General features: G+C 37.4%; 1 protein-coding gene across 1 annotated transcript; it reads left to right on the top strand.

Annotated features, from left to right (window-relative positions):
* The first annotated feature begins 15,106 nt into the window (after positions 1–15,106).
* On the top strand, positions 15,107–22,247 carry TAAR2 (trace amine-associated receptor 2). The gene is made up of 2 exons (XM_005551855.3): positions 15,107–15,164; positions 21,252–22,247. The coding sequence occupies exon 2, from the start codon at positions 21,327–21,329 to the stop codon at positions 22,245–22,247; it is 921 nt and encodes a 306-aa protein (XP_005551912.2). The 5' UTR covers positions 15,107–15,164; positions 21,252–21,326.
* Positions 22,248–22,432: the final 185 nt, after the last annotated feature.

The raw sequence follows: 22,432 nt of genomic DNA, 5'->3' as shown, positions 1-22,432 counted from the left end.
TCCAGCCTGGGTGACAGAGGGAGACTCCGTCTCAAAAAAAATGAAAAATTCCTTCACTCTATTTTCTCTTCTTTTCCTCTTCTTTGTTTATTTCTTCTTCTGAAGAATTTAGCTTTGTGTAACTTTTTGTAACTCCTTATAAATTTGGGGGACAACTCGTCAAATAACATACATACACACATATACCCTCTGAGATTTTGATAGAGAGTGCATTAAATCTATAGATGAGTTTGGAGAAAATTCACATCTTTACCACAGTGATTCTTTTAATCCTTCTTTAGGTGTTTGTTTATGTCGTTTGATAAAATTTTAAAATTTTTCCATAAACAACTGGCACATGTGTCTTTAAAGGTACTTTTTCTATTTTTTGATTATGTTGCAAAGATAATTTGTATTTTACAAATTACGATTTTGAGTCCTTTCTTGTCACTAGACAGAAAAGCAATATATTTCTGTATTTTAATTTTTTAAAAACTTTTATTTTAGGTTGGGGGGGTACACATGAAGGTTTGTTACATGTATTTTAATATTCTTAACTGGCAACCTTGCTAATCTCTCATATTAACTCTAAAAATGCATACGCATACTTGGATATTTTATATAGACAGTCATATCATTTGTCAATCATAACAATTTTTGTTTCATTTTTCTAATCTTTGTAAATTTTCTTCCAGCTTTACTACACTGGCTAGGGTCTCCAGCAAAAGCAAGAAATTGAAATGGCTTTAGAGCAAGCTTGTTCAACTTGCAGCCCAGGATGGCTTTGAATGTGGCCCAATACAAACGTAAACTTTCTTAAAACATGATGAGATTTTTTTTTATTGCGTTCTTGTTTTTTTCAGCTCATCGGTATCATTAGTGTTAGTGTATTTTACGTGTTGCCCAAAACAATTATTCTTCCAATGTGGCCCAGAAAAGCCAAAAGATTTGGAAACCCCTGCTTTAGAGGGTTCTCGAGACTTATTTCTCATCTTCAAGGAAATACTTTTAATGCTTCATCATTACATAACATATTTGCTAAAATGCTTTTTATTTGTTTTTATAGATACCCTTCATCAGGTAAATTGCCATGTTTTCCTAGTTTGCCAAGAGGGTTTTTTAAAATCATAAATAAGTTTGAATTTTGCCATGTGTCTGTTGAGATAAGTAAATGATTGTTCTCTCTTAATTTGATATTGTGATAGATTACTTTAAGTAATGTCTTTATGTCAAAAAATCAAACTATGCTTATGTCCCTGGGGTAGACCAATGTAGGTATAATTTATCTTTTTTTTTTTCAAGTAACTTGGAACTCTATTACTGTTGCATGTATAGGTAAGATTATGAGTAAGATTAAACTTTAATTTTTCTGTCTTGTACATTCTTGTCAGGATTTGTACCTAGTTAATGCTATCTTCATAAAATCAATTGGCAAGTTAACCATTCTCAGTGTCCTGAATAGTTGGTGTAAGATGGGAATTATTTGTTCCTTGAATATTCAGTAGAGCTTGCCATTGAAACCATCTGGACATGACATGGAGTTTTCTTCATAGGAATACTTAAAACGACTAATTCCTTTGTAATGGTCAAGGACTACTTACTTTGACATAATGTGCAGGTACCTGAAAAACTAATGTCCTTAATATTGTGCACAAAGAATAATAGAGTTGATGGAAAATAGGATTAATGGCAGATCGCCCAAGTACTGTGTAGCACTGTAGCACTGGAACCAGGGACCTAATAAAAGCAATGAGAAGCCTTACAAAAACACTAGCAGACTGAATATCTGTGGGCATTTGCACTCAGCTTCATAGTCAATATCTTGGAGCCTAGAGCTCACACTTGTTCCTTTAAATTGTGGGTCCGCGTGTGCACTTAATTTCAATAGAGATCAATTTAGTTAAAAACATTAAAACTGAAAACTTAGCCTAGGGAGTGCCATTCATTATCAATCAAAAAAATTTTTCGACGCTGGGGGAAATGACTTCACAGCTTTTCCATCTCAATTCTCAGCTTCACCAGACAGCTTAATGCTGTAGAAACTCTGGCAATTTTCATGGCCACCAAAGCAGCAACTGCTTGAACTTCAGGAACACTCATAAGGTCTCCATATACTGTCAAGGCATTTTTTTCAATTGTGAGGTTTAGCATAATCACTTGAAAACATGAATGTGTTGGGGAAAATCATATAAGAACCAACAAATCATTCTGAATTATATTGAGATCATCCTCCTACATATCAATTAGATATGAACACGTTTTTCTTATAGAAATACATGCTGTTGAACCACAGACTGTCTTCCATTTCTTCTTGAGTCAGTTTGCGCAAAATTCATTTTCCCCCAGGATTTGTCAGTTTCACATAGGTTATCAAGTGTATCAGCAAAAGTTATTCAACACATTTTCTTATTGCTTTTTAAATATTTGCTAAGTATGTAGATATGCCATCTTTTTAACTTCTGAGATTGTTTATCTTCCCTCACCACAACCTAGCTTTCTTAATCTTCTAACTATAAGTTCCAGGCTTTGTTGATCCTTTCTATTGTGTTGTTTTTCTGTGTCAGTCATTGCTCCAACTCTTCTTTCCTCTTGTTTCTTTGGGTTCTACACTGTTCTTTTTCTAACTTCTTAATTTGAATGATAATTGAGTTAATTTTAAGTCTTTTTTTCTTTTCTAACATGAGCAATTTGAGAGAAAAATTATCCCTCTAAGTTCTGCTTTGGCTGCCTTTTTCAACCCTTAATAAATTATTCGTTTTCCAGTTCAAACTAAAATCTAATTTAATGTTTGGTTCTTTCTTTAGTTAATGAATTGTTTAGAAGTATGTGTTTTTTTATATCCACAGATAGGGAATATTTCTAGTTACCTTTTTGTTGACCTATTTTTACCTTCTTGATTCATGCTCAGAGAATGTGATATAAATGATTTTAGTTGAGACTTTAGTTTATATTTCAACATTTTTATCAATTTTGTGAATGTTTTGTTTACACCCGAAATGTGTGTTTCCTACAGTTGCTTCATACAATGTTTTACAGATTTTGCTCAGGTGTAGCTTATTTAAAATCTTACTAGGCCAGGCGCTGTGGCTCATGCCTGTAATCTCAGGACTTTGGGAGGCTGAGGTGGGCAGATCACGAGGTCAGGAGATCGAGACCATACTGGCTAACACGGTGAAACCCCGTCTCTACTAAAAATGCAAAAAAAAAAATTAGCCGGACGTGGTGGCAGGCGCCTGTAGTCCCAGTTACTCAGGAGGCTGAGGCAGGAGAATGGCGTAAACCCAGAAGCGGAGATTGCAGTGAGCCAAAATCATGCCACTGCACTCCAGCCTGGGTGACAGAGCGAGATTCTGTCTCAAAAAAAAAAAAAAAAAAAAAAAAAATTAAGGCCGGGAGCAGTGGCTCATGCCTGTAATCCCAGCACTTTGGGAGGTTGAGATGGGCAGATTACAAGGTCAGGAGATCGAGACCATCCTGGCTAATACAGTGAAACTCTATCTCTACTAAAAATACAAAAAATTAGCCGGGTATGGTGGTGGGTGCCTGTGGTCCCAGCTGCTCTGGAGACTGAGGCAGGAGAATGATGTGAACCCGGGAGGCGGAGCTTGCAGTGAGCCGAGATCCCGCCACTGCACACTCCAGCCTGGGCGACGAGGGAGACTCCGTCTCAAAAAAAAAAAAAAATCCTACTAATGTTTGCCAGTTCCAGGCAATATTGATGAATAGGAACAGTTCAGGTCTGTGGCTCCCAGAGAGACCAATGCAGAAGGCGGGTGATTTCTGCATTTTCAACTGAGGTACCTGGTTCATCTCATTGGGACTGGTTAGACAGCAGGTGCAACCCCCAGAGGGTGAACTGAAGCAGGGTGGGGTGTCGCCTTACTCAGGAAGCACAAGGGGTGGGGGAACTCCTCCCCCCAGCCAAGGGAAGCTGTGAGGGAGGGTGCCATGAGGGACAGTGCTATCTGGCCCAGATCCTATGCTTTTCCCATGGTTTTTGCAACCTGCAGACCAGGAGATTTCCTCGGGTGCCTACATCACAAGGGCCCTGGGTTTCAAGTACAAACTGGGCGGCCGATGGGGCAGACACCAAGCTAGTTGCAGGAGGGTTTTTTTTGTTTTGTTTTGTTTTGTTTTTGGATCCCAGTGGCACCTGGAACACCAGCTAGACAGAACTGTGCACTCCCATGGATGGGGGGCTGAAGCAGGAAGCCAGGGAGTCAAGTGGTCTTGCTCAGAGGGTCCCACCCCCATGGAGGCCAGCAAGCTAAGATCCACTGGCTTGAAATTCTTGCTGGCAGCACAGCAGTCTGAAGTCAACCTGGGACACTTGAACTTGGTGTGGGGAGGGGCTTCTGCCATTACTGAGGCTTAAGTAGGCAGTTTTCCCCTCACAGTGTAAACAAAGCCACTGGAAAGTTTGCACTGGGCTGAGCCCACCACAGCACTGCAAAACCGCTGCAGCCAGCCTACCTCTCTAGATTGTTCCTCTCTGGGCAGGATATCTCTGACAGAAAGGCAGCAACCCCAGTCACAGGCTTACAGATAAAACTCTGATCTCCCTGGGACAGAGCACCTGGGGGAAGGGGCAGCTGTGGGAACAGCTTCAGCAGACTTAAACGTTCCTACCTGCCAGCTCTGAAGAATCTCCCAGCACAGCACTTGAGCTTTGCTAAGGGACAGACTGCTTCCTCAAGTGGGTCCCAGAACCCGGTGCTTCCTGACTGAGACACCTCATACAGAAGAGCTCTGGCTGGCATCTGGTGAGTGCCCCTCTGGGACAAAGCTTCCAGAGAAAGGAGCAGGCAGCAATGTTTGCTGTTCTGCAGCAGCTGCTGGTGATACCCAGGCAAAAGGGTCTGGAGTGGACTTCCAGCAAGCTCAAGCAGACTTGCAGAAAAGAGGCCTGACTATTACAAGAAAAACTAACAAACAGAAAGCAATAACATCAACATCAGCAGAAAGGATGCCCAGGCAAAAACCCCATCCAAAGGTGCTCAGCATCAAAAAGATCAAAGGTAGATAAATCCACGAACATGAGGAAAAACCAGCACAAAAAGGCTGAAAATTCAAAAAACTGGAATGCCTCCTCTCCTTCAAAGGATCGCAGCTCCTTACCAGCAAGGGAACAAAACTAGATGGGGAATGAGTTTGATGAATTGACAGAAGTAGGTTTAGATGGTGGGTAATAACAAACTCCTCCGAGCTAAAGGAGCATGTTCTAACCCAAAGGAAGGAAGCTAAGAACCTTGATAAAAGGTTACAAGAACTGCTAACTAGAATAACCAATTCTGAGAAGAACATAAATGACCTGATGGAGCTATAAAATACAGCATGAGAACTTCATGAAGCATAAACAAGTATTGATAGCTGAATCAATCAAGCAGAAGAAAGGATATCAGAGATTGAAGATCAACTTAATGAAATAAAGCATGAAGACAAGATTAAAGAAAAAAGAAGGAAAAGGAATGAACAAAGTCTCCAAGAAATATGGGACTTTGTGAAAAGACCAAACCTGTGTTGGATTGGTGTACCTGAAAGTGACAGGGAGAATGGAACCAAGTTGGAAAACACACTTCAGGATATTATGCAGGAGAACTTCCCTAACCTAGCAAGACAGGCCTACATTCAAATTCAGGAAATACAGAGAACACCACTAGGACACTCCTTGAGAAGAGCAACCCTGAGACACATAATCGTCAGATTCACCAAGGTTGAAACAAATGAAAAAAATGTTAAGTGCATCAAGAGAGAAAGATTAGGTTACCAACAAAGGGAAGCCCATCAGCAGATTTCTCTGCAGGAACCTTATAAGCCAGAAGAGAGTGGGGGCCAATATTCAACTTTCTTAAAGAAAAGAATGTTCAACCCACAGTTTCATATCCAGTCAAAATAAGCTTCATAAGCAAAGGAGAAATAAAATCCTTTACAGACAAGCAAATGCTGAGGGATTTTGTCACCACCAGGACTGCCGTATGAGAGCTCCTGAAGGAAGCATTAAACATGGAGAGAAAAAGCTGGTACCAGCTACTGCAAAAACATACCAAAATATAAAGACCAACAACACTGTGAAGAAACTGTTTCAACTAATGGGCAAAATAACCAGCTAGCATCATGATAACAGGATCGAATTCAAACATAACAATATTAACCTTAAATGTAAATGGGCTAAATGCCCCCAGTTAAAAGACACAGACTGACAAATTGGATAAAGAGTCAAGAACCATCAATGTGCTGTTTTCAGGAGACACAACTCACATGCAAAGACACACATAGGCTCAGAATAAAAAGATGGAGGAATATTTACCTAGCAAATGGACAGCAAGCAAAAAAAAAAAAAAAAAAAAGCAGTGGTTGCAATCCTAATCTCTGATAAAACAGATTTTAAACCAACAAAGAACAAAAAAAGACAATGAAGGGTATAACCTTTCAGTAAAGGGAGCAGTGAAACAAGAAGAGCTAACTATCCTAAATATATATGCACCCAATACAGGAGTACCAGATCCATAAAATAAGTTCTTAGGGACCTACAAAGAGACTTAGACTCCCACACAATAATAGTGGGAGACTCTAACACCCCACCATCAATATTAGACAGATCAACAAGACAGAAAACAAACAAGGATATTCAGGACTTGAACTCAGCTCTGGACCCAGCAGACCTAATACAGAACTCTGCACCACAAATCAACAGAATATACATTCTTCTCAGCACCACATAGCACTTGTTCTAAAATTGACCATGTAACATGAAGTAAAACACTCCTCCGCAAATGTAAAGCAACATAAATCAGAACAGTCTCTCAGACCACAGTGCAATGAAATTAGAACTCAGGATTAAGAGACTCACTCAAAACCATACAACTATGTGAAAACTGAACAACCTGCTCCTGAATGAGTAGTGGGTAAATAATGAAATTAAGGCAGAAATAAATAAGTTCTTTAAAACCAATGAGAACAAAGACACAATGCACCAGAATCTCTGGGACACAGCTAAAGCAGTGTTTAGAGGGAAATTTATAGCACTAAATGCCCACAGGAGAAAGTGACAAAGATCTGAAATCGACACCCTAACATCACAATTAAAATAACTAGAGAAGCAAGAGCAAACAAATTCAAAAGCTAGCAGAAGACAAGAAATAACTAAGATCAGAGAAGAACTGAAGGAGATAGAGACACAAAAACCCTTCAAAAAATCAAAGAATCCAGGAGGTGGTTTTTTGAAAAGATTGATAAAATAGATAGACCTCTAGCCAGACTAATAAAAAAGAAAAGAGAGAGGAATCAAATAGACACAATAAAAAATGATAAAGGAGGTATCACCAGTGATCCCAGAGAAATACAAACTACCATCAGAGAATACTATAAACACCTCTATGCAAATAAACTAGAAAATATAGAAGAATTGAATAGATTCCTGGACACACACACCCTCCCAAAACTAAATCAGGAAGAAATAGAATCCCAGAGTAGACCAATAACAAGTTCTGAAATTGAGGCAGTAATTAATAGCCTACCAACCGAAAAAAGCCCAAGTCCAGACAGATTCACAGCTGAATTCTAACAGGTAGAAAGAGGAGCTGGTACGATTCTTTCTGAATCAATTAAAAAAGAAGGACTCCTCCCTAACACATTTTATGAGGCCAGCATCATCCTGATATTGAAACATGGCAGAGACACAACAAAAAAAGAAAATTTCAGGCCAATATCTCTGATGAACATCCATATGAAAATCCTTTAAAAAATATTGGCAAACCGAATCCGGCAGCCCATCAAAAAGCTTATCCATTACAATCAGGTAGGCTTCATCCCTGGGATAAAAGGATGAATCAACATATGCAAATCAATAAACTTAATCCATCACATAAACAGAACCTATGACAAAAATCACATGATTATCTCAATAGATGTAAAGGACTTTGATAAAGTTCAACACCCCTTCATGCTAAGAACACTCAAGAAACTAGGTATTGATGGAACATATCTCAAAATACTAAGAGCTATGTATGACAAACCCATAGCTGATATCATATTGAGTGGGCAAAAATTGGAAGTATTTACTTTGAAAACTGGCACAAGACAAGGATGCCCTCTGTCACCACTCCTAGTCAACATAGTACTGGAAGTTTGGGACAGGGCAATCAGGCAAGAGAAAGAAATAAAGGGTATTCAAATAGGAAAAGAGGAAGTCACATTGTCTCTACTTGCAGATGACATGATTGTACATTTAGAAAACTCCATAGTCTCAGTCCAAAACTCCTGAAGCTGATAAGCAACTTTAGCAAAGTCTCAAGATACAAAATCAATGTGCAAAAATCATAAGCATTCCTGTACACCAATAACAGACAAACAGAGAACCAAATCATGTCTGAACTCCCATTCACAATTGCTACCAAGGGAATAAAGTACCTAGGAATCCAACTTACAAGGGATGTGAAGGCCCTCTTCAAGGAGAACTACAAACTACTGCTCCAGGAAATAAGAGAGGACGTAAGCAAATGGAAAAACATTCCATGCTCCTGGATAGGAAGAATCAATATCATCAAATTGGCCATATTCCCAAAATAATTTGTAAATTCAATGCTATTCCCATCAAGCTAACACTGACTTTCTTTACACAATTAGAAAAAAACTACTTTAAATTTCGTATGGAACCAAAAAAGAGCCCACAGAGCCATGACAATCCTAAGCAAAAAGAACAAAGCTGGAGACACCATGCTACCTAACTTCAAACTATACTCCAAGGCTACAGTAACCAAAACAGCATGGTACTGGTACCAAAACAGATATATAGACTAATGGAACAGAACCGAGTCCCCAGAAATAACAACACATCTACAAATAATCTGATATTTGACAAACCTAACAAAAACAAGCAATTGGGTAAGGATTTCCTATTTAGTAAGTGGTGTTGGGATAACTGGCTAGCCATATGCAGAAAACTGAAACTGGACACCTTCCTTACACCTTATTCAAAAAGTAACTCAAGATGGATTAAATATTTAAACATAAAATGTAAAACCATAAAACCCTTGAAGAAAACTTGGGCAATACCATTCAGGACATAGGCACAAGGAAAGACTTCATGACTAAAGCATCAAAAGCAATGGTAACAAAAGCCAAAATTGATGAATGGGATCTAGTTAAACTAAAGAGCTTCTGTACAGCAAAAGAGACTATCATCAGAGTGAACAGGCAACCTACAGAATGGGAGAAAAATTTTGCAATCTATCCATCTGACAAAGGACTAATATCCAAAGTCTACAAGGAACTTAAACAAATTTACAAAAAAAAAAAAAATCATCAAAAAGTGGGAAAGACTATGAACAGACACTTCTCGAAAGCAGAAATTTATGTGGTCAACAGATATATGAAATAAAGCTCATCATCCCTGGTCATTAGAGAAGTGCAAATCCAAACCACAATGAGATACCATCTCTCGCCAGCTAGAATGCTGATCATTAAAAAGTCAGGAAGCATCAGATGCTGGAGAGGATGTGGAGAAATAGGAACACTTTTATACTGTTTTTGGGAGTATAAATTAGTTCAACCATTGTGGAGGACAGTGTGGCGATTCCTCAAGGATCTAGAACTAGAAATACCATTTGACCCAGCAATCCCATTACTGGTTATATACACAAAGGATTATAAATCATTCTACTATAAAGACACATGCACCCATATGTTTATTGCAGCACTATTCACAATAGCAAAAACCTGGAACCAACCCAAATGCCCATCAGTGATAGACAGGATAAAGAAAATGTGACATATATACACCATGGAATACTATGTAGCCATAAAAAAGAATGAGTTCATGTCTTTGCAGGGACATGGATGAAGCTGGAAGCTATCATTCTCAGCAAACTAATACAGGAACAGAAAACCAAACACCACATGTTTTCACTCAGAAGTGGGAGTTGAATAATGAGAACACATGGATACATGGAGGGGAACGTCACACACCAGGGCCTGTCAGGGGGTGAGGTCAAGGGGAGGGATAGCATTAGGAGAAATACCTAATGTAGATGATGGGTTGATGGGTGCAGCAAACCACCATGGCACATGTATATTCATGTAACAAACCTGCTCATTCTGCACATGTATCCCAGAACTTAAAGTATGATAATAAAAAAATCTTACTAATATCTAATCCACTTATTCTATTAATTTTGCTAGATGTATATCAAAACATCTCCCACAAATATAGATTTTGTCTGTTTTCTCTTGTAGATGTCACTTTTACCTAATATTTGGAAACTTTGTTATTAAATCTAGAAATATATCTTCTTGGTAAATGAAACTCTTTTTTACTATTTATCCTTTTAATTTGTAATGTTCTTGGCCTTAACATATTTGTTATCTGATATTAATATGAGTATAGATGCTTTCTTTGGTTTACATTTTTCTGGTATATGCTCTTTAAAACTTTTACTTCCAAATTTTCTTTATTCTTATGTTTTAGATCTATGCTTAAGACAACTTACAGTGAGATATTTCTTCTTCTATCAAATCTGATTTTTTTGTATCGATGAGAGGAGTTGTAGGAATTGAGGTCAGATAGATATCTGAGGGCCAGATCATTCAGGATTTTATGCCAAAGTAAGAGCCTTATCTCCATTTTTAAGAAGTGAAGCCATTGGTGAGTTTTGAGGGTAATCATGTCATGCATATCTTTCTTCCTCCAGGTCTTCCTTATTTCTTTTCTTGCATCTTTCCCCCCTTTCCTCTTTCCTTCCTTCTTTTTCTTCTTTGATTCCTTTCTTCCCTTTTCCCATATATTTTCCTCATTTTTGTGGTATAATTTTTTTTTAATATAAAATCTACTTTTTTAGTGTATATTTGGAGTAGGGGAGGACACAGACAAAAATGAAGTGGGAACAGCGTATAGTAATGCAGCATAAACTGTGTTACTGAAGTCTCAAGGAGCGTACCCAAAAAACCTCAATGAGGAGCATCTGAGTGGCTACAAAAGCTTTCACAATGACTGCTTTAATAATTCAGAGAAGTTAACAAGTCTTTATCAGACCTAGGTAATACTAACTCCACTTATTTCAGACTTAAATGGTTAATACACATTTTAAAATATCTTTAATGTGGATTGGATTTCAGAAACAGTAGGAAACATTTCAAGCCAAGTATCAGTGATTTGACTGGAGGATAAACTGTGATGTTTGTTTTCTATATATCATCATAAGATACAATGAGAAAAGTTAATTTTTTTTTTTTGACTGAAATAAAGACTGGCAGAAAGGAAATCCCCAAAGGTTCTGAACTAAGATATCATCTCTGAAAGACTTTTTAAATGTCATAAGAGGTATGAATTTTTTTAAAAGCAGTTTCATCATTTTATAATTATTCCTCAATCAACATCATTCTAGAGGTCTTAAACAGTGCGATATATTAAGAACAAAGAATTGAAGACTTAAAGTATTGGAAAGGGAGAAATAAAATAATCATGATTTGCAGATGATATGATTGACCACATGGAAACCAAAAGAAGCTACAGATAAAATTTTTTTAATGATGGAAGAACTCTGCAAGTTGCCTGGATACAGTGTGGACCAACATACAAAAATCCTATTGAATGTCTGCAAATAGAACATGCCTTTTTAAAAAGTCATAAATAAAAATTATGAGGTATCTAGAAATAAAGCTGTCAAGAGATGTACAAGACCTACTTGTAGACTATTAAGAAAGTTTACTGAAGAGTATTACATAAGACCAAATAAATGTGAAGCTAGTTCAAGTTTATGGAGAGGAAGACTTAATACTGAAGAGATGTTAATGCTATCCACTCAAGATTTAAACATAGGTTTTATGAAACTTAGAAGGCTAATTAATATAGGTGCTTAAAACACAAAAATAACCGTGACACTTCAGAAGAATGAGGAGGAAAGGAAGAGAAGAAGAGGAGGAAGGCAAGGAGAACAAAAAGAAGAAGAAAAAAAAGAAGTCTTGGTCTATTAATTTAAAAAGTCAGCATGAAGCTATGGTAACTAAGACAATATGGTTTGTGCAACAATATACAAGTTAGTAACTTAGATGGAGAGCTCAAAAGACAGCTACGGACTTTGATATATGACATATCTGCAGGGATGATCCATGGAGAAAGGAAGGTCTACTCAATTAGTGGAATTGCAAATAATGGTTTACATGAAAAAATTAAATTCTGTCTTTACTTCATACCACATGTAATTCCAGATAAATTAAAAAGTTAAATGTTAAAAGTAAAAGTTTGAAATTTTCAGTAGAAAATATAGATGATTATTTCTCTGACTTTGAAGTAGTGAAAGAATTCTTAAATTAAAAACACATAAAAAAACATGAAAGATTGAAAAATTGAGCTATATGAAACAACTTTCGGTTATCAAAAAATGCCTGAAAGGCAAAGGCAAGCTATCCACTGGGAGAATATATTTGATACATATGTAACTAATAAAAGTTTATTATTAAGTATATAAAAAGAATTTTTTTGTTGTTGTTTTTAGACAGAGTCTCACTTTGTCACCTAGGCTGGAGTGCAGTGGCGTGATCATGGCTCACTGCAGTCTCAACCTCCCCAGGTTCAAATGATCCTCCTCCCTTTACCTTCACAGCTGCTAGGGTTGTAGGCATGCACCACCATGCCAAGCTAATTTAAAAAATTTTTTTCGTAGAGACAAGCTCTCACTGTGTTGCCCAGGTTGGTTTCCAACTCTTTGGCCCAAGTGATGCTCCTGCCTCAGCCTTCCAAAAGTGCTGGGATTATAGGCATGAGCCACTGTACTCAGCCATAAAAGGAATTTCTATAAATCCAAAAGGAAAGAAAAATCGGCCAAAAAAAAAAAAAAAAAAAAAGGCGGGATTCCACAGAAGGATAAACAAATGACAGTAAATACATTTTCTACCTCTCTGGTAATCAGGAAAATGCGAATCAAGACTGCAATAAAATACTGTGTTTTACTTGTTAAATTACTGTCACAAATTTAACTTTGAGAATACTATGTATTGGATATAGGTCAATAGAATTTCTACATGTTGATTGTGAGGATATAAATCAGGATAGCCATTTGGAAACACAATTTGGTTTTGTCTTGTGAGAATGAGTATTCATATTCTTTCTGACTTTGCAATTACTTTCTCATGCATATTTCCCAGGAAATTTCTTGAATATACACGCTCCAGGAGATTTGCATTAGAATTTTCAAAATAGCACTGTTCATTGTAGCTAAAAAACTAAAAGAAAATGCAAATAACAATTGTTAGAAAAGATTTGTTAGATGGCAGTGAAATGAAAGAAGTGCAGCTACAAGTAGTATAAAGTTAAATGAAAAAATAAGAGCAAAACAAATTCCAAAAGACAGTAAAACACATTCCAAAAGGCAACATGATATCCATTTTATAAAGAGTTCGAAAAACAAGCCAAACAATGTTTTGATTTATTTATATACATATACACGACACAACTATTAAATGAATACCAAAAATGATAAGCACAAAAGTTAAGAGAGTAGCTACCTGAGGTGATAGGCAGAAAGTACCATAGAGATGTATACAAGCTATTGTTAATCTAGTTCACAGTCATGTATGTTCATTTTGTTAGAAACAAACACATAAGGAAAGCAAGATGTAATTGGCATAATTATTGTAATTAATTCAAATTCTTTGTACCTGAGTTTCATTAAAAAATGTGAACTTATCTTCATGATCTACCCCTTTTCTTTAGCGTAAGGTACAAAATAAGATCATATTTCTTTGTAATATTCAAATTAATTTGCATTTTTCCCATTTCCCTTGGGGGCTTGTCTTTTGGTTATATTCTCTGGGGACTGAATCCAAAGACTGTTTTCTCAGGCTGCCAGCAGGTGTCACTGTCGAAAATAGATGGTCACCCTGTCTGATGATGCCATTCCGACTGCCATGATGTGGAGACACCAGGTTGTGGGGGGAAGCTGTGGTTTCTAAGGGCTTAGAAAAAACCAAGAGGAATGAGCTGATACTCATTACATTTGCATCACTGCAGAGCTGTTATTCTTAAATCTTGTGTTCAGGATTGGAGACACTGGTTCTGAAGACTTTTCTTAGGCTCAGCTGTATATTGTTTGTTTCCGGGCTTTGATTTTAACTTCTCATCCCTGGTTCTCCTCCTGCCATTTGTCATGGTCTGTCCCGAGCTAATTTTTTCAATTTTTTGTAGAGATGAGGTCTCATTATGTTGTCCCGGCTGGTTTTGAACTCCTGGGCTTGACAAGTCTCATTCTCTTTGCTCCACATAAGTTCCTTTGCGTGTTAAAAATACACATTAAGTTCTAACCTTCCTCTCCTGCTTGTCTCCCATCTACATAATTAAAAGAGAACACTTAAGTAATTCTTTACAGAACCCAGGAAATTTGTTCAAAATGACTTTTGGTCTCTCCCAGAAGAAATAAAAGTTACTGGCAACTTTTGAGTAGCAATGTGTTTTGCTATTTCTATGCTTTTGGCTAATAGGTATAAAGATTTCTTTTAAAAATACTTTCATATACATGATCTCATCTTATTGATAATATAAGTCATTATTTTATCTCATCTCATTCACAATGTAACTATGAATATACTTCGAGATGAAAAGAGATATTTTGTTGTTGTTCCTCTTTCACCTCTTCAAGAAGAGCTACTAGCCAGGCGTGGTGGGGGCATGTACCTGTAGTCCCAGCTACTTGGCAGGCTGAGGCTGGAGGATCGCTTGAGCTCAGAAGTTCAAGGCTGTAGTGAGCTGTGATCATGCCTGTGCATTGCAGCTTGGGTGTCAGAACAAGACTTTGTCTCTAAAAAAGAAGAAGAAGAAAAAAAAAACTACTAAGGGAGGTTCAGCCAGGACTAGCTATATATTTTCACAAGGTCCAGTACAAAATGAAAATGTAGAGCCCCTTGTTAGAAAGTTATTAAGAATTTCAAGAGATCACATCAGAGCATTAAGTTAAGCATGACTTCTTCAAAACTCAGTTCCTTGTATGACTGCACAATCTGCACGCCCATGCAGTAGCCCTAGGCAGAGCTGACCCAGATCACACAGAGCACTGTAATTTTTATTCAAGCAGGACCCTGGTTTCTTCTAATGACCAGGGTTATATTTCATCTACATCTGGGATATCTTGCCTCCCAAGGCTGTCCCATCAGAGCAACATGAACTTTCACATTCCAAAAGAACACAGACAAAAAAGGTAGGCCCTTAAACATGAGTAGATTTAAACCAGTAGCATCTGAGACGATTTTGGTATAATCATGTGAATTATTTACAAAGATAATAATTATGCTAAATTCCTCCAGATCTAAAAGTGTTGATGAGTTCTTTTAATCACATTTATACAAAGAAAAAATGAGGAAAGCGATGGGTAAGCCCTCAGTGACTAGCATGTGAGACAAAATATGGACTGTGACTGTCAGATCTTTCTGAAATGATAGAGGACAAATGTCCATTTTTCTGCTTGAACCAGAGATCCCATCCATGTGTGGTTGAGATCAGGCTCCTTAGAACCCTGCATAACTCAAGGGCTCAGAATTGTTTTATGTAATAGCAGACTTAGAGTCTTAAATGCTGTAGGTGATAACAACTTAGGTAAGCGGAGACTCCTGGGAGGATGGAGGAGTGGTTTAAGCACATTGAGCTGTTAAACTTTTGAATGACGAGGATTTTGTTTTCGTTTTTTTTTTTTTTTTCACTTTCACATTTAATACCCTTAAGACGAATTGTTAAGTTATAAATCAGCACAACTCACATAGTTTAGGTCTTCTGGTTCCATACAAACATTAACAGTAGTTAGAGAAGAAACAAAGAAAACAGTTCGTTCAGTAAGGAGTTAACAATGGAATCTTCTGCAGTGAGACAGGTATGTGGAAGATGAGGGATCATGAAACAAAGATCTGTTTTCTCTTCCTTGAGGTTTCCTTAAGGAGTAAATTTCCATCCTAATAATGCTGTCGATTGCTGGTGCATTGGGTCTTTCTTTTTGAATTTTGGTCATGTGTAGAGAGAATGTGAAGGCATGTGGAAGATTGTGGAAGGTGCAGGACTTAATATGAATCTGTAATAAAAGGCAGTCATTTTAATATGTGAACGAAATAACACGCTGCCTTCTGGCAGTGTAACAAGTTTCCTGGGAAGAATATTTAGAACCCTGGAAAAGGTTACCTCCTTATAAGTGGCTGAGCAAATGATCTATCACTGTCTTAACTATTAAGTGTTTATAACTGTCTTAAGTATTAAGTATTAAGTATTAAGACAGTTACCTGGCCTTTTTCCTTACAATCCCATTTCCTCTCTTTCTTAGGAGAAGTCTTTTCTGGTCAAATGTGTCCTTGAACGTGGTGATTATTTACAACAATGAAGGAAGGAAAAAAGGAAGGAAGGAGGGAGGGAAAGAAAGTAGCTTTTGATAGCATGCTATATATCAGGCATTGTGCTAAGGCTATTCGTATTATATATTATACCATCCATTTAATATGTTAAGATTCATTAACTTTAAATATTTGATAGAAATTGAACAATCAAAAGAAATCAACAGCTTAGGTAAGGGCAAAATAATTCAAGGAAATGAGAAATAATGATTAGCTGGCAGAAAGACATAGTGAAGTCCATTAAGTCTTAAAAGTGGTTACTAGGCAGGGCATGGTGGCTCACGCCTGTAATTCCAGAACTTTGGGAGGCCGAGGTGGGCAGATCACGAGGTCAGGAGATTGAGACCATCCTGGCTAACATGGTGAAACCCCGTCTCTACTAAAAATACAAAAATTAGCCAGGCATGGTGGCGCATGCCTGTAGTCCCAGCTACTCAGGAGGCTGAGGCAGGAGAATCACTTGAACCCAGGAAATGGAGGTTGCAGTGAGCCGAGATCATGCCACTGCACTCCAGCCTGGGCTACAGAGGGAGACTCCGTCTCAAAAAAAAAAAAAAAAAAAAAAAAAAGGTGGTAGTTACTAAAGCAGAGGAATATTTATTTACTAATGAAGCAGTAATCAAATCTAAAGACTAGGCAAAAAGAAAAGACATCACATAAGAAAACTCAGAAAATTCTGCTTCCTCCTCCCTACCCCTTAAAAAATAATAATAACAAATAATAAAAAATTTAGAAAAAATAGAACACTCCTTATATTGTGCTCATGGTTCTGTAGTTTGATCACTTTCTCAGGGAATATAGAAAACACTTTTATTTTAACAATTTAGTAGAATAAAGTTTATTTATTCATAAGCGGAATGGGCAAACAATTCATTATGTTACAAATCTTTATTTCTTTGTGTCTGAGCTTCTTTCAGAAACATAGCAGCAATGACGACAAGATCTGACTTTCCATTTAACTCTACGGCAATCCATGTATCTATAGATGCTTACATTAACAAGTTTAAAAAATAGAAAAAATGACCCTTGAAAACTATAACCTTTAAAATACTGCTTTTACATTTATCTTTCCTTAGACAACAAATGTGAAAGATATGGTTTTTGAAAGGTTCAAACTGATGATAAATGTCACATGAAGGAACTACCTCAAATAAATTATGGCGGATGTGATATTTAAATGGAATTAAAATTATTATTTGATGAATTCATCAAATAATCATTTGATACACCCCTCCATACTTTGTGGCATGTGTATGAGGAATTCAAGTGTGAATGTAGACATCATATTATGTGTTTCAAAGAACTTTAGTACTTAGAGCTAATTATCTAATTAAAATTTCTGACGGTTAAAAGGAAAATTAGTCAAGCTCTGCAGCCTATGACTTTAGACTTAGAAGGATTCAGCATGATTTTAACAAAAGTGGGATGGCAAGATGATTAATAATATCAAAGTGATTAAGCCAGGGACACAAAGAAGTTTGCAGGCAATTAAATCTTAAAATGTACTGTTGTTGGAACAGAAAATCAAGCACCACATGTTCTCACTCATAAGTGGGAGCTGAACAGTGAGAACACATGGACACAGGGAGGGGAACATCACACACTGGGGCCTGTCAGGGGGTGGGGGGCAAGAGGAGGGAGAGCATTAGGACAAATACCTAATGTATGCGGGTCTTAAAACCTAGATGATGGGTTGATAGGTGCAGCAAACCACCATGGCACATGTATACCTATGCAATAGACCTGCACATTCTGTACATGTATCCCAGAACTTAAAGTAAAAGAAAAAGAAAACAAAGTATTGTTGTGAAATTGCCTTTAGCACAAGAATGTTGAATGTGTTTTAAAAGGACATTATTTGTTGTTGTTTTTGTTCTTTTTTTTTTTTTTTTTGCATTACTTTCTAAGAAGTAAAGTGATTTAAAAATAAACCAACAAATTTTGCTTTGGATTTCCTATGCTTTTTAATGAGCATACTGAAGATGGTCAGAAATCCTTTTTTCTTTTTGATAATACTGCATTTTCTCTCAGTATTTTCTTCTGTGGTGATGCCTAACTGGTCAGTAGGTGGCTAACAAGAAATGACAAGTAACTAAAAACCTTAGTACCAAGAAGGAGGGAAATCTCTCACCTCTCTTTTGTTTTTCTTGCTATCTTTTTTTTTTCTGTGACAATGTTAGGAAGAGCAAAATGCTATATGTGCATGTTAGAAACCACTACTTTTTAATGTGTCTGTTTTTTAATTTTTATTTTTATGTTTTTTAACTTTTATTTTAGGTTCAGGGGGTACATGTGAAGGTTTGTTACATAGGCAAACTCGTGTCATGAGGGTTTGGTGTACAGATTATTTCATCACCCCTATATTAAGCCCAGTACCCAATAGTTATCTTTTCTGCTCTTCTCCCTCCTCCCCTCCTCCTCCCCACTCCGGCCCCAAGTAGACCCCGTGTCTGTTGTTTCCTTCTTTGTGTTCACAAGTTCTCATCATTTAGCTTCCACCTATAAGTGAGAGCATGGAGTATTTGGTTAGAAACCCCCATTTCAGCTGCTAAAACTGAATATAGTTTAATAATTGGTTGTACACATTTTAGACAGATCTGGATAAAACTGTTCTGATGAAACTCTTTCATGGATAAGTCAGCTGTTTCTGTAAACAGCATTTAGGGTGTCGGCAGAGACCTAAAATGCAGTTTGGTAGTGTTTCTATTTTGTGGTATGCAATCACCCAGGTAGCGGGTATAAAGACCTTTAGTTCTATTGCTCAAATACGTCCCATCATGTATCAGGCCGTTAGTTCTCTGCAAGTGGGGACAAGGCCCCCGAGGAGGAAGAATAACGAGGAGAAAACTGCCTTGGAGTCGCCACTTGGCATCAGTTGGAGGAAGCTTTTAATTTCAAATCTGTACTCACTCTCTTGTAACTAAATTAATTACTTTAATTAAAAAAAAATCATTACCCAAATTTAAGAACAAAGTGGGAAATCCCTTTTGACTAATGCTGGCTAAGAACACTGGCTTGAGGTACAACAGTGGAACTAGCAACACTTTCTTCTCTCACTCTCTTCTCCCCTCCACCCTGTATTTTCTCTGCGGTGTTTTAGGGGTCCTGAGAATTCCTTTTAGAAGGTCACGGAACACATACAGCCTTGTGTCTTTTCTTCATCCTACCTTCTGTGTAGAACAGGCTTTTTCTCTTCTGTTCAAACCCTACTCACCTATTGAGACCCAGATCAAAGTCATATCCTTGCTGGAACATTCCTGTGTAGCCCAGCCTGAAACGATCTTGTCCATTTTTGATCTTTGATTGTACATTTTGCCTAGATCTCTTTTTGGTCAGGTAATTGCCGCTGTTGCTTTCACCTGTGGTGCAGAATCACGTAGGTTTTAAGTGTTGATGTGCTTTGTCTCTTCAGCTGCATTCTAGAATCTCTGCTGCAGGGTTTGTCTTCATGCTTTCTTCTTCCCTTCCTTGTGTCTTGCATATTGTGGCCATTCAAGAAAAATGTCTTACTCTATTTGTGATGTGCTCTTATATCATAGAGGCCGAGAATTTATTGGTTTATCTCTTGGAAACTCGTAAGGTCTGATATGTGTGAGGTCACTGAAGGCCAAAGGCATTTCCACAATATTAAGATTTATGCTTTATAGACAGCTCTTTTTTCCCTAACATCCTTTTTCAAAAGAAAATTATTCTAACTCATAAACAAGTTACATTTCAAATATGTATGGAAAGAATAACATGCAGATTTTAATATGTAAAATGAGCATTCTGGGCCAACACAAGGAGGGCATGTGCTTAATTTTCTTGCAGTGGAGACGGCTTGCTTTCTAAAAGCTCTCTAGCCCTCTGCTCATAGCCTTGTGTGTGGCCTACGCATGGCAACTTGTCAGGCTGTCATTGCACAGGGCTCTGAGGAGGTGCAGTTGCTCTTCACAAAGAACTGAGGGTAGTCCAGCTTTGGTCTCCGCCCACCTCTGACTTAGCTGCTCTGGCTGATGCAATGCTTGTTAAGACCTCATGATTTGCCTTATAGATTGACTCTACCAGATAATTAGGGGTCATTAAATAATTCTTCCCCCTTAAAACAGCATTGGTATGAATAAAACAAAACAAAGCACAGTGAAAATAATAGAACACAAGATTGAAATTTTTTTCAAATAATAACCTCCTGATCCCACAGGTAATAGATCACAATCAAATCAAATCTCATTATATATTTCCAACTCCTTGGAGGAAGAAGTACACGTATTGTCTAATAGATATCCATTCTTCCTACACACGTAAGAGTTAGCTCAATAATTTGATTTTTCTTCTTTTAAATTTCAAAGCCTGGCATAAAGTAAGAGCTTCCTAAATGTTGATAGTATAGAGGAAAGTATGGAGTAAATAATGATCTTTTTTTTTTTTTTTTTTTTTTTTTGAGATGTAGTCTCTCTCTGTCTCCCAAGCTGGAGTGCAGTAGTGTAATCTCATCTCACTGCAACCTCCACCTCCTGGGTTCCAGCAATTCTGCTGCCTCAGCCTCTTGAGTAGATGGGATTACAGGCACGTGCCACCATGCCTGGCTAACTTTTGTATTTTTAGTAGAGATGGTGTTTCACCATGTTGGCCCGGCTGGTCTCAAACTCCTGACCTTCGGTGATCTCCCCGCCTCGGCCTCCCAAAGTGCTGGGATTACAGGCATGAGTCACCACACCTGGTCAATAACCATCTTTTAAGCCAATCAGGTTACAATTCTACAAAATTACAAATAAAGGTTAAAATAAGTAAATGGGAAAGATCATGAGTAATATTGCAGCATAAATCATCTTCCTTGATTCTTCTCTGCCTTTCTTGAGTTTTTCTATGAAAGCATATATAAAACATAGAATGTTTATATTCTGACAAAATTCTATCTGTTCCTTTTTTTGAAGGAAACATTCAATTGCTCTGAATATGGAAATAGATCTTGCCCAGAAAATGAAAGGTCTCTGGGTGTCCGAGTGGCCATGTATTCATTTATGGCAGGAGCCATATTCATCACAATATTTGGCAATCTTGCCATGATAATTTCTATTTCCTACTTCAAGCAGCTTCACACACCAACCAACTTCTTCATCCTCTCCATGGCCATCACTGATTTCCTCCTGGGATTTACCATCATGCCATATAGTATGATCAGATCAGTGGAGAACTGCTGGTATTTTGGGCTTACATTTTGCAAGATTCATTATAGTTTTGACCTGATGCTTAGCATAACATCCATTTTTCATCTTTGCTCAGTGGCCATTGATAGATTTTATGCTATCTGTTACCCATTACATTATTCCACCAAAATAACTATTCCAGTCATTAAAAGATTGCTACTTCTATGCTGGTCGGTCCCTGGAGCATTTGCCTTTGGGGTGGTCTTCTCAGAGGCCTATGCAGATGGAATAGAGGGTTATGACATCTTGGTTGCCTGTTCCAGTTCCTGCCCAGTGATGTTCAACAAACTATGGGGGACCACCTTGTTTATGGCAGGTTTCTTCACTCCTGGGTCTATGATGGTGGGGATTTATGGCAAAATTTTTGCAGTATCCAGAAAACATGCTCATGCCATCAATAGCTTGCCAGAAAATCAAAATAATCAAGTGAAGAAAGACAAAAAAGCTGCCAAAACTTTAGGAATAGTGATGGGAGTTTTCTTATTATGTTGGTTTCCTTGTTTCTTCACAATTTTATTGGATCCCTTTTTGAACTTCTCTACTCCTGTAATTTTGTTTGATGCCTTGACGTGGTTTGGTTATTTTAACTCCACATGTAATCCGTTAATATATGGTTTCTTCTATCCCTGGTTTCGCAGAGCACTGAAGTACATTTTGCTAGGTAAAGTTTTCAGCTCACATTTCCATAATACTAATTTGTGTATACAAAAAGAAAATGAGTAAACTTATTCTGCATGAATAAATTGGAGCAATAAACTCGAATTTAGAAGAATGAAGTTGTTTAAAATGTGTGTTTTTGTGCATGTGTGTATTATTTTAGCTACCATAGAAAGCTCTTGGTTTCTAAGATGAGAATAAAAAAATGGAAGCTTCTCTTTGAGCCCAAAATCCCTGCAATAGTTTTCAGA

The sequence above is a fragment of the Macaca fascicularis genome, chromosome 4 (genome assembly GCF_037993035.2).
Source record: "Macaca fascicularis isolate 582-1 chromosome 4, T2T-MFA8v1.1".
In the NCBI taxonomy this organism is placed as follows: Eukaryota; Metazoa; Chordata; class Mammalia; order Primates; family Cercopithecidae; genus Macaca; species Macaca fascicularis.
The sequence above is the reverse complement of the archived record's forward strand: the minus strand, read 5'-3'. Positions and strand labels throughout refer to the sequence as shown.

Bases quoted from the DNA above. Each gene is read 5' to 3' on its own strand.
- TAAR2 (XM_005551855.3), top strand. From the start codon at position 21,327: ATGTATTCATTTATGGCAGGAGCCATATTCATCACAATATTTGGCAAT.